This window comes from Cyphomyrmex costatus, unplaced genomic scaffold (genome assembly GCF_001594065.2).
Source record: "Cyphomyrmex costatus isolate MS0001 unplaced genomic scaffold, Ccosl1.0 scaffold281, whole genome shotgun sequence".
NCBI classification, from domain to species: Eukaryota; Metazoa; Arthropoda; class Insecta; order Hymenoptera; family Formicidae; genus Cyphomyrmex; species Cyphomyrmex costatus.
Genome location: NW_017276922.1, coordinates 1944386 through 1955778, shown reverse-complemented (window position 1 = coordinate 1955778; position 11393 = coordinate 1944386). Strand labels below are relative to the sequence as shown.

Sequence of the window (11393 nt, the reverse complement as noted above, 5' to 3'; positions counted from 1 at the left end):
TGTAAATCGAAGGTAGATCACACAGGGACGTACATGCAAGTTCTATTACGTAATCGCATAATTTCCTAACCACGTTAGTGCATCACGTTGCAAGTCTACCGAACAGAAGACAGCGTATGGATCTGTTCGCTTCAGTAGCTTATGCACGTAACGTGCAGCAATCGAAGGGTTAAATGTAATTTACCTTCGACGGGAACCTAGAGGAAACTTCATGGTACGTTCACGCAGCTTCAGTCATGTGATGTGTCGCGGATAATGCACAGATGCACAGTGGTTCTCAGAATACCTCGCAGAATACAGATTCTTAGAATATAAATCGCAAAGCGGTGATTATATTATAGTAATATAATAGTAATGCTGAGGAAAAGACCTCGCTCCATCTTTATTCACAAAATACCTTAAAATTTAATTTAATCGATATCCAGAAACCAAGAACATCGTAAAATGCGAATCTGATAAATATTTCACCCCATATGTTTTATGTGAACATATACACATGCATACAACGGACACTGTATTATTGACGAAGGAAGTGCTTAATTAAGCTCGCCATCGTGGAAAACTAAAGTTGCTCTGTTAGTAATTGGATATTAATTATTATCTCGAAACTGCTTAGTTTCAGCTCCTTGGCTTGTATAGCTTTTGGGTCTACTTAGTACTTACAACGTTATACTTGACTATATCCGTAACCTGATCAATTAGATAAATTTATTGCTTATATTTTATACTGTTAAAGAAAACGAGAAAATCCGGCAAATATAATCTATGTAGATTGAGGCAAGTTTAATAACAATGTAATTTTAATAAATTAAGTTTATTAAAAACATCACAGAATCACGTAGTTTATGAAAAATTTAAGATAATATAAATTATGTTAGATTTTCATTGTATTTTTTTTAATCTTATGATTTCCCTAGAGATTTTAAAAAACTGTTTTCTCGTTGATAACTTCTGTGTTGCAATATACCATCGATATATTTCTATGAATACTACATGCACCACTTTGACCACAATATCACCACTATTCCTATAGTGCGACTCTTTTCGGATATCAATAAAAAATTTGTCACCAATCTTTTTGATAGAAGCATCAATAAAAGAACAAAAAAGGGGATTTTTTTTCATAATAATATCTTGGTGTATTATTTTATATGTATTATACAAACGCGTAAAAATATAACTAAAACGTCACGGTATGTGAAAAAAAAAAACTATAAGTGCATGATCAAAATAAAAATTTCATGGAAACGATATTTTGTAGTTCTCAGATTTCTTTACAGAAAAAAAGCAATCTCGCGTACAATCGTACAATCTCTCATTTCTTTTCTCTTCTTTTCCATTGCAGTTTTTAATTTCTCTAATCCGTCAAAGTACCTTTCAAATGCATGTATTAACAGATTAGCTACTAAGAGAATTCTATTCTTTTTATTATCTGCATTTGAAACAAGACAAATATGCTATACGTTTACGCATAGAAGATCGAGAAAAAGAGATAATGAAAAATGTATAAAGCGCAGCTGAAAAACAAATGCATAATATAATGTACTATACAATAAATGAAAAGTTTTCCATACGTCCGTGTTTCTCCGACTAAACTCTGATTAACTCAATCGTTGATTAATCGACAAAATTACAATTTTTGATTAAATTTCTAAGTACATAATTTATTTTTCATATATCTCTTTGTTTCTCTCTTAAACAGTGACTTTAAAAGTGATCATAATTAAAAAAAAACATGATTTTCAAGTTTTTATTATATACAAATTATGTAATTATCCTATGAATTATCAATTATCAAAAGTATAAACGAATATTTAATTTTATAAAAAATCGTTACAATTAGAAAAAGATTCTTAAGAGTTGTGAAACGAAAAATGAGAAAACTGACATTTATATTGTATTAAAAATATATTCTTTATGCCGATATATTATTTGATTGATAAAAACTTATTTGATTAAAAGAAATTATCACAACACGCGATTTTTTGTCAAGTTAAAAAATATTGCAGTTTTTCTTTTTTTTAGAAACTATTAATTTTTTTAATTATTTAAAGGAGCGATTTATATCAGAAAATTATTAGATTATTAATTAATTATTAATCTCCTATTTTTGTTAATAACATATTATAGACAGTATTTAATGAGATAATCGGAAGTTGTGTACAGTTTATAACAGTCTATATACAGATTCTATAGTACAATCCTATGTATGCGATCAGATGATTTTTCATTGCAAGATGGCCGCCAAGGCAACGGGTAAGACCGCGTTACGATATTTTCTGGGAACATGTGTGCCTTCGTCGAAGCAAAATGCCGCCAAAGTGAGAGTATCGCGATTACAATTTGATGATTACATTCATATGGTTAGTATACATATGTGTATTTTAAATGTACTATATAATATTTACTTAGATTTCTAGTTGAGGTTATATTTCTTCGTATTCAACAGTATTTTAAGGAAAACGAATTTGTTTATGCCAATGATCCGAAAAAGTTATGCAAACAGGGTGATGTGATTTTGATACAGACATTACCACAGAAATTAACGCGTCTTATCACACACGAGGTATGTATTGTCCTGTATAGCTATCTTTATTTATTGTTGTGCTGCTATATAAGAAGAGGATTATAGATTTGAATAAATAAAATTTGAGGAATGATTTCATATTTTTACTAAATCAAAATCTATATAGGTTATCGAAGTGATATATCCTCTAGGCGATAGAGTAGATCCTGTCACAGGAAAAAAAATTGTTGGAACTAGATATAGGTATATATACTGTTCAAAATTCACAAGACTACCTCGGAACATTTACAAGTGTATTAAAAAATCTTTATTTTATATTTCTTTGTAAAATTAGGGAAGAAATAGAAGAGTTGACTAAAATATATGGCAAAAGAGACTCAACCTTTGATTACTCAAAAGCACCACGAAGAGGAAGACTGGAAGGTACGCGAGACTTTACTCATAAGAAGATGTATCTGAAATACTACGATAATCCTGATGACCCACAACCAGATAGTATTCCACTAACATAAAAAATATTAAAAACTATTGTATTGAGAAATTTGATAATAAATTATAAATATTCAATAAAGAATAAACTGTAAATTGTAAGTACTACAAGTTTTTATTTTCAAATTTTCTAATACATTCTAGGATCTCGATACAAAAGCTTGGTTGGAATCATCAACGTTAATGCGATAGCTCTAAAAATATTAGAAAATAAATTTCATATTTTCTAATTATATTTATATATATACATAAAGATAAAATCGATTTCGACATATTCTCGCACGAGAAAAAAATCTCGCAAATATATTCAATGGCACATGTGTTATTCACAGTGCTACAATACTATTCACAAATTATTTTCGAAGATCAATATTACAATTAATTATACTTTTAAATATGTGTAAAATTTAAAATTCAATAGAGATCTATTATTCAGTATTACAGAGAATTTTTTTCCATTTTTAAAAAGATTCTTATTTCACGAATTAGCCCTATTTCAATTTTCTATTCTTTCGAAATCTTCAATATTTTTATAATATCTTGCTAACTTCATCAGAGTATACAAATAATGTAACGTTTTATTATCAATAACCCTGCCTCAGCTATCAAACTCGAAATTTATGATTAAGATAAAACATCCTGAGTTAATCATTCAAAAGAATTACTTATGTTCAAATACATATCACTCAGAAAGGAATTCCCTTTCAAGTGCAGCACCCAATGCATTCCATTCTCTGTCATCTTCGTTATCTTCTTCGAAGTCGTCCACAGAGTCTTGTGAATTATCACCTAGATCTAAATCATCAGGTAATTCTTCTCCTCTTCTAAAACGTGCAACAAGATCTTCATCACTGTCGTTATTGTCATCGTCTTCACTGTCATAGTTGTCTACATCCTCGGAAAAACCTTGATCATTGTTGCCGTTGTAAACCTTTCTTTTTTTTCTTTTTGAAACTCCCAATTCACTTGTATCTGTAACATAAGAAAAACATTTAATTTATAAATATAAAATTACAGTAAAAAAAATATTTTCTTTAATATATACATATATATTGAAATATGTTTTAAATAACTTATAATTATATATTAGAAAAAAAATCAAAGATAAATAATAGCTCAATATTAAGAGCTGAAAAGATATTTTATTCTGATGGAAATAAAGTCTGTGAAATATGAAATTTAATCCCACAATGATAAATCATATACTATATGTATAACATTCTATACAATAATAAATCATAGTACTGTGTCATGCCTTAGAACATAGAAACTTTTAAACAAATTTTTAATAACTAGTTCCTTTCCAGGATGAGCAAAAAGTTTACAATTCCTTTTTCTATAAAAATTGTAATTGTAATAAAAACAATTTAAAACTTTAGCCCACCTAGACTTTACCGTAATAAAATAATGCATACAATTACAGGCAGAATTCAAACTGCATATTATATCATAGATCACTTTAAAATGAACTTTACCATTCATAGAATCTTCAGAATCGGAGCTCCGACGACGTGTCTTTGTACCGCATTCTTCCATATCATCTTCCTCGTCTTCGAAAACCATATCTTCCATATCCTCATTTACCTCTTTATCCATAAATTCGATCTCCTCTTGAGTGAATGACATTAATGGATTAATAGAATTGGCAAAGGAATTTGTTTTATCGCTTTCTACATCCTCAACGCGTTCCGGACTACTACAATGTGGTGGTGGCACTCTTGATCCGCGTGCCTACAATACTTCATGTTTATTATTAATGTCGATACAATGTACGTTTGAATCAATTTAATCATAAAAGTAATTATTTAAATAATATAACTTGACATTGCAAAATTGTGGCATTTATACCTGCGATGTTAGAGGAAACAAGCGTTCATCCACGTGTTCCCAGCGTTCCGCGCACGTCCATAACCAATCTGAATTTACGATTTTAATATTTGTATCTTTTCTAGCTGTGTTTGCTTTTGCTGTACCTTTTCTAATAGCAACTAAATGCGTAGTTTTCTCCGTTAGATCCTGGAAAAATCCTGTTGTTATTTACAGAAATACAACAAATTATTATAAAAATAACAAATATACAAAGGCGTTACTTGAGTCACTTCCGCTCCAAACGCTCTCGCGACCTTGTATGCACGGCTTTGGTGAAGTTTTTGATGAGTGGGTATCAAGCCACTGAAAGTTAAGTATAATCCTTTCAAAACTTGTGAGCGTACCCGTGGAATTATATCCCGCAAAGACTTTCGAGTATTCCCTTGATCCAAAGTAGCGTAAAACTCTGTATGAATTCTCCGAAGAATATCTTCCAGATATAGTAGATAATCATCATCATCATCGTCTATTATACTATTCTCCTGCCTTGATCCTGCTTGCTTACTGTTTTTATTCGTTTCTACAGATGGTGCAATGTTCGTTATTTCCTTTTTATCGTTTTCTTTCGCAGTATTAGCTCGAACATTAGATTCTGCATCCTTGTCAGTATTCACTTTATTATCTTCGTCTTTTTCATTCTTGTTTTCCATCTCATCCTTTTTTTCATTTTTCTCTTCATGATTTGTTTCTTTCACAGAGGGATTGTTTAACGGCTTTTCGGCTTCATTCGATAATTCAGATGGATCATTCTTGCTATCCTTATTTTGCAAATTTGTACAGGATTCATTCGTACTCGTCGGCTCCGTCGAACATAATACTTCAGCCTTTTCCAAACCTGGTGGTGCATTAATATCGCCAGTGTGGCGGAAAAAATGATAAGGTTTGACCTGAACCAGATTTCCACACCCTTGCCATACGTCTTCTCTATCATCTATGATACATACTAAGTCATCACCGCATGGAAACAAAGCTCTGCAATAAATAAGATACAGAATTCATCTCAAAATATTTACTTTTAATAATGTTACGTAAAATTTAAGATAGTAATTTGTAAGTACTTGAGATTTGCAGTTTTTGATGCTGGATCAAAACATTCGTCTCTCGAAAGTATCCTGTGAGAGAACAGAACTCCATCCTTATCTAGTAAAGATGCAACAGTGTGCGCATAAATTCTTGCTCCAAAAGTGCAAATATGCAATTCGTATAAACGACTCATTTCCGAGAGGAAATGCCGGGTGTTCGGTCTTAATCTGGTGTGGTACCATGGAGAGTTCGGCCCATACAGTTGAAAATGGAAAACATCCTTTGAAAAGAAATATTTGATTGATATGCACTAATGCTCGCGAATTCTATATCGCTAATTTTCATAGAGAATTATGAAAGCATAATAAAATGTACGCATACTCTCAAATTAGGTGGAATATTATCATTTGTGGTATGAACGATTGTTTGATCGAGATCCACAAGTAGCACTAATTTTCGGTCTGTTAAAAGACGTTGCTCATCTTCTTTTCCAATTTTCTCTGCTAATTCCGGACATACTTTTAATTCTGGTATGCTGTGTACCATAGGCACACTGGCTTGAGATACTCCAATTGTATTTCCGTCTTTGTTGGTTTCTTGCACCCTCAGATCTGCCCCGCATTCTGCACACAAGTCTATCATCACAGTGGGATGTGTACATCCTTCCAGTAGAAGTATCACTTGCCTGGAACACTAATTGACTATGCAGACATCACAAAATTCAAGTATATTTTAAATAGGCTACACAATATAAAACCATTTCAATTAAAGTGTTTATATATATTATATAAAATCCTTATTTCACTCAATTCTTAGCACACACAATGATTTTCTAGTCTTTTATTATACACATTTGTTTTCCGTATTACGTTTTATCACATTTACAAAAATTCAAAGATTATTAAGTGATTCTTATATATATATTTTAACATTTGCAGAATGTATTGTATATGTAAAGTTGTGCATTACAAAAAGGAAAGAAGAGAAATTATTATTTAAGTAAATAAATAGCTCAAAGAAAAAAATAAACAAGATACAAATGACTCAATTGTATGTACCAAGACTCAAGTCTATTCTATAATAACGTAATAGAATATCGCAACATATTAATTAAAAGCCCCAAGTATTTGTTTTAAAAGAATATACAGATTATTTTCAACTTTCTTCTATTTTAAGAAACGAAATAGAAGACACTCTTTATAATCTTATTTTGTTAAGGTTTGAAGATCCATCAGTTTACAATACAGATGCAATGTGTCAAGTTTAATAGGACCTTTGAATCTTCGCAAAATCCTCTAATGCAAGGTAACAATAAAGTTATGCGTATTTCTTGTTTGAAGATGTTCGAAATTGGCAGTTCTGCAGATTTTTGAATGCGATGACGCGTGCTACGAGATTTCACGTAACTACTATTCGCTACCGTTCCAAATGAGAATTATGGGCAGGATACATACCCAGGCTGCACAACGTCACCCTCATTGGCCAGGAACTGCTTGACACGGCCAAAATTTGAGGCCCGCAGCTTCTTCTCAGGCTTCTTGATCTCTTCGTCGTCGGCAGTTGGCGTCACGTCCTGGTACACCAACAATATTCTGCCCGCTGCGACCATTGTGTCCGAGCGTACCTTCCATTTCAGAATTTTCCCGGGCGGTCTGTCTGACGGGAATGTGACCAGATGTGATGCGATTTTCAACCCGCTTGCAGCACTCGACGATAGCGCCATCTGTCGGCGGCCTGGCGCAACTGGTAGCACACACACACAAGCAAGCTCTTCTTCTTCTTCGCTTCCTTAAATAATGGCTCCCGCCTTCAAGCGATGAAATAGGAGGTCGATACGGCCAGATCACGTCTTGAAAGTAAACCGTACGAAAATATGACAACGAACGGGTGATGCAATGCCCGCGAAAATGGCGTTGCTCGACCGGTTTCCGGGCGCCTGCGTCTACGGCGTCGTCACGTCGCAATAACGCGCGTCATAAGAGCCCTAGTCGTCGAAAAGTGCAAAATGACGAACGATCGAGACGAGCACATCCGCGGACACGCATCTGTGTGACGCAATGCACAGTCAAAGTCGGAAACACTTTCAAAAATATACAATGGAAAACACCCGGACCGAAACACGTCCGTCACCGTCACGGTCGAATGGTTCGTCGGAACTCATAAGCAAAGCACGTGTATGTACACTCGAGACTCGACATATGCACGTAAAAAGAGGAAGGAGGAAGGGAGACGCGTGATCAAATGTGATTGGCGAAGGTCTGTCTTAGCGATCGTCAGATCGTGTGGATTTGAAAGATAAATGCAGCAGATGCATTAAATTTTTTATAATCGAACGTAGAAAACGATGCCAACGAATAAGTTGATTGAAGTGAATTGACAATACCACGTTAATTACAGGATATAATTAACATCTATATTATTTTATATATTGATATATATACATATAATGTAATTATTTATTGTATTTGTATTAAATTTAGCACAATGTCTTTTTGAGTTACCTAAAAAAACATTACACATAATTGTAGATCATATTTTGAGTGATGCATTATTTTTTTCGATTTAGAACTCGGTTGATATATAAAGAATAAGACGATTATTTAATTAATACTTTGACGAGTTGTACCTTTAATTCTTTAGCAACTATTATTATGTGTTAGTTATTTGATTATTATGAATTTGTTAATACCAATTTTTAAATAGTTTATCAATACATATTTTAAGATACAAATAATTATTATTTAATGCCTGTATTCAGATTGTTAATATTGTTTATTTTAATATGTAAAATCCTTTATAACTTTCAATAGTTTATAAAACAACTTTTCTAATAGTTCATAAATACATTCTGTAAGATATATATACCTCAAGATAATAATTTAATTTGAGTTCCACACACTTGAATTACAATTACAAATTGTGTTACATTATCGATATCAAAATTCCTCTCAAAATTCGTTTATTAATTATTTCACATTTCCAAATAATTTATAATTTCAGCTCAGATCCTTCAATTAATTGTTATTTATTTTATCACATTAAAATATTTTATTAAACTTATACGGATTTATTGTTTTTCACATGCAAATATTTTATTAGTACTCTCTATCTTTATAATTATTAAGTTCTTACATAATAATATTTCTTCAATAATATATACATGCTGCTTAAAGACATCATAAAAATGTTTTAAAAATATGCGTATTGTCTCTCTTTAATTTTTTATTTTTTATATTAACTTTTATTATTTCATTTTTAATCATTAATTTTGTTAATATATGATAAGATTATTTTAAATCTATAAGAATATCGCTTCGTCTATTAGAAGATTGAAACAGATAATTGCAGTTTCACCAAAAAGTTGCAAAATATGACACAAACGGAAAGGCAATTCGTAAAAATATACTGCGGTAACCAATCATATATCGAAGTATATCGTGCCGCATTCGAAGCGCTCGAATTCGAAGTTTTCGTCTTGAAACGGTTACAAACGGTCTTTTAAGACTTTTACCGCATGGTCGGAGGTCTGTTGACGTTCACGCGGTTGATATGACAAATGCTCGCGTCCACAATCAAGAAATAGCATATAGAGTGATCTCACATTACTTTTCGAACGTTTATTAGCCATGAGCGGTCTTGGATTCCTCTAGAACCTAAAATTAACAAGATGTCAGGAAGTATTAGTACCGCTACACCTACTACGGACAGCCGAGACAGCGTGAGGCCTACGTCTACGGACAGCCGAGTTGGCGCGATGCATATCCCGCGAACACCTCGAATGCGTCAACGACAACGATTCGATCTAAGTACGTGGCCAGAAGAAGATGAAATCGATGGATTGGAGGGTAAACAACATACACTTTCTTATCTAAGAAGGAAAATCGAAAGAATATTTGAAACGCTTGGAATTGATGTGTCATAAAAATTTCTTGTGCTAATAATTCCCGAGATGTAGTTGAATGCAGTTTGATTTTACGTTAATCAACCATTCGGCTCAAATGTTTAAAAAATATATAATATAGAATGGCTCAAATAATACAAATTGAATAAAAGTTTTGAGAAGGGCTTTGAGCCAAAGATAATAGATTTAATGTTCAAAAATAAAAGTTAAAATGACAATATAAACAAAGTTAAATACAGACATTTTGATTCCAATCGGGTCATTATCAATGTTAAATATATAATAATTTAGACGGTTAAGTGAAAAAAAATAAAAGGAAAAATTCTTATTTATCTATCTTAAATATTTAACATCTCTTTATTTGAATACAATGTTTTAATTTTATACGAATAACTTAACCTTACAGAATTAGTAGCCCAAACATGGAACATTTATGCAGTCTCTACTCTGTTTGACATTGAACAAGATGATGTTCACTTCAAAATGTATTCAAAGAAATTGAGAGAAGAGATTGCAAACACTTTGTCACATGAAAATGTAACTTATGACGTAAAATTTTCTATTATGGAAAATATTGCATCTAAACCAAACAGTGAGGATCCAATAATCAAGGTCTAATAAAAAATGCTGGCAATTTTTAATTCTTAATACTTTTTCATATAATAGCTTCTTAATATTTTATTAAAATCTGTACATTATTAAAAAGACAAATTTAAACTTGTTTATAAAATATGTTTTAGATTGAAGTTATATCTAAAATCAATAGTAATGAAAACGGTATTGAAAAATCCATTTATAAAGGAATATTATTATCCTGGAGTTTTACACAGACTAAATTAAATATTCAAAATGCTATAAGATTACCTCTTTTACTGTGTCGTGGCACTAGTAGCTGTATGAACGCAGTGCATACTATCATCGGTCGTATGTTTGACTGCTTGATAGTTACATTACCAGCTAATGAGGATGATTTACGTTGGCTGGTTCCAATTATAATTACAGCTACTAACAAAGATGAGTCAATAGTTTTTGGTGAAGTACAAATGGAATACACAGTGCCAGGATTACCAGTTACAGATGTCATTAAAGTTAAATTTCATAGTTCAAACTTGAAAGAGATATTATCAGTGTACGTAGGTTAACGGTTAATTAAGCAAAAATATTCAATATTATTTATAACATATATTTTATACTGGTAATCATTAATTTACAGCATTGCTGAAGATCAAGATGATAGAGTTAATGTATTTCTTGATTATGAGCACATAAAAATGTTTCATGAAGTTTTACATAAGCAAATGTTAATGATAGGAGGTTTGCATTTAGGATTTTGTACATTGCACAGGATTAATTTACCTGGAGTAACAGTAATGGAGAATAGAGTGAGTATTTACATTGTTTTTCTTTTTTCTCTCATTTTACATTGAAATTATATTAGAATATTTTTTCTTTTTTTAGATGAAGGTGACAAATGTAGACATTATGAATAATATATTGTTATATTTTAGTGACAAAGCTTTTGATATATTTCATACAGTGCATATTGATATATGATGTATTCTTATTTTAATGTCATGTAATACA

General features: G+C 31.6%; 3 protein-coding genes across 3 annotated transcripts; 2 read left to right on the top strand and 1 right to left on the bottom strand.

Moving 5' to 3' along the window:
- The first annotated feature begins 2237 nt into the window (after positions 1-2237).
- On the top strand, positions 2238-3039 carry mRpS17 (mitochondrial ribosomal protein S17). Its single transcript, XM_018541286.1, has 4 exons — positions 2238-2363; positions 2450-2566; positions 2694-2770; positions 2862-3039. Exons 1-4 carry the CDS (start codon positions 2238-2240, stop codon positions 3037-3039), a joined length of 498 nt encoding a protein of 165 aa, XP_018396788.1.
- A 574-nt stretch (positions 3040-3613) lies between these two features.
- Fcp1 (RNA polymerase II subunit A C-terminal domain phosphatase Fcp1) lies at positions 3614-7929 on the bottom strand. Its single transcript, XM_018541315.1, has 7 exons — positions 7363-7929; positions 6290-6593; positions 5944-6188; positions 5107-5857; positions 4865-5032; positions 4492-4747; positions 3614-3988 (listed from the first exon to the last, which is right to left on the bottom strand). Exons 1-7 carry the CDS (start codon positions 7629-7631, stop codon positions 3699-3701), a joined length of 2283 nt encoding a protein of 760 aa, XP_018396817.1. The 5' UTR covers positions 7632-7929; the 3' UTR covers positions 3614-3698.
- Positions 7930-9488: 1559 nt separating this feature from the next.
- On the top strand, positions 9489-11363 carry LOC108775016 (centromere protein L). The gene is made up of 5 exons (XM_018541285.1): positions 9489-9753; positions 10216-10421; positions 10550-10938; positions 11023-11191; positions 11268-11363. Exons 1-5 carry the CDS (start codon positions 9576-9578, stop codon positions 11361-11363), a joined length of 1038 nt encoding a protein of 345 aa, XP_018396787.1. The 5' UTR covers positions 9489-9575.
- The last annotated feature ends 30 nt before the right edge of the window (positions 11364-11393 follow it).

Bases quoted from the DNA above. Each gene is read 5' to 3' on its own strand.
- mRpS17 (XM_018541286.1), top strand. From the start codon at position 2,238: ATGGCCGCCAAGGCAACGGGTAAGACCGCGTTACGATATTTTCTGGGA. The intron at 2,364-2,449 runs GTTAGTATACAT...CGTATTCAACAG, and splicing joins TTGATGATTACATTCATATG to TATTTTAAGGAAAACGAATT. The intron at 2,771-2,861 runs GTATATATACTG...TTGTAAAATTAG, and splicing joins ATTGTTGGAACTAGATATAG to GGAAGAAATAGAAGAGTTGA.
- LOC108775016 (XM_018541285.1), top strand. From the start codon at position 9,576: ATGTCAGGAAGTATTAGTACCGCTACACCTACTACGGACAGCCGAGAC. The intron at 10,422-10,549 runs GTCTAATAAAAA...AATATGTTTTAG, and splicing joins GTGAGGATCCAATAATCAAG to ATTGAAGTTATATCTAAAAT. The intron at 11,192-11,267 runs GTGAGTATTTAC...TTCTTTTTTTAG, and splicing joins TAACAGTAATGGAGAATAGA to ATGAAGGTGACAAATGTAGA.
- Fcp1 (XM_018541315.1), bottom strand. From the start codon at position 7,631: ATGGCGCTATCGTCGAGTGCTGCAAGCGGGTTGAAAATCGCATCACAT. The intron at 6,189-6,289 runs GTATGCGTACAT...TTCTTTTCAAAG, and splicing joins ATATTCCACCTAATTTGAGA to GATGTTTTCCATTTTCAACT. The intron at 5,033-5,106 runs GTAACGCCTTTG...GGATTTTTCCAG, and splicing joins TTGGAGCGGAAGTGACTCAA to GATCTAACGGAGAAAACTAC.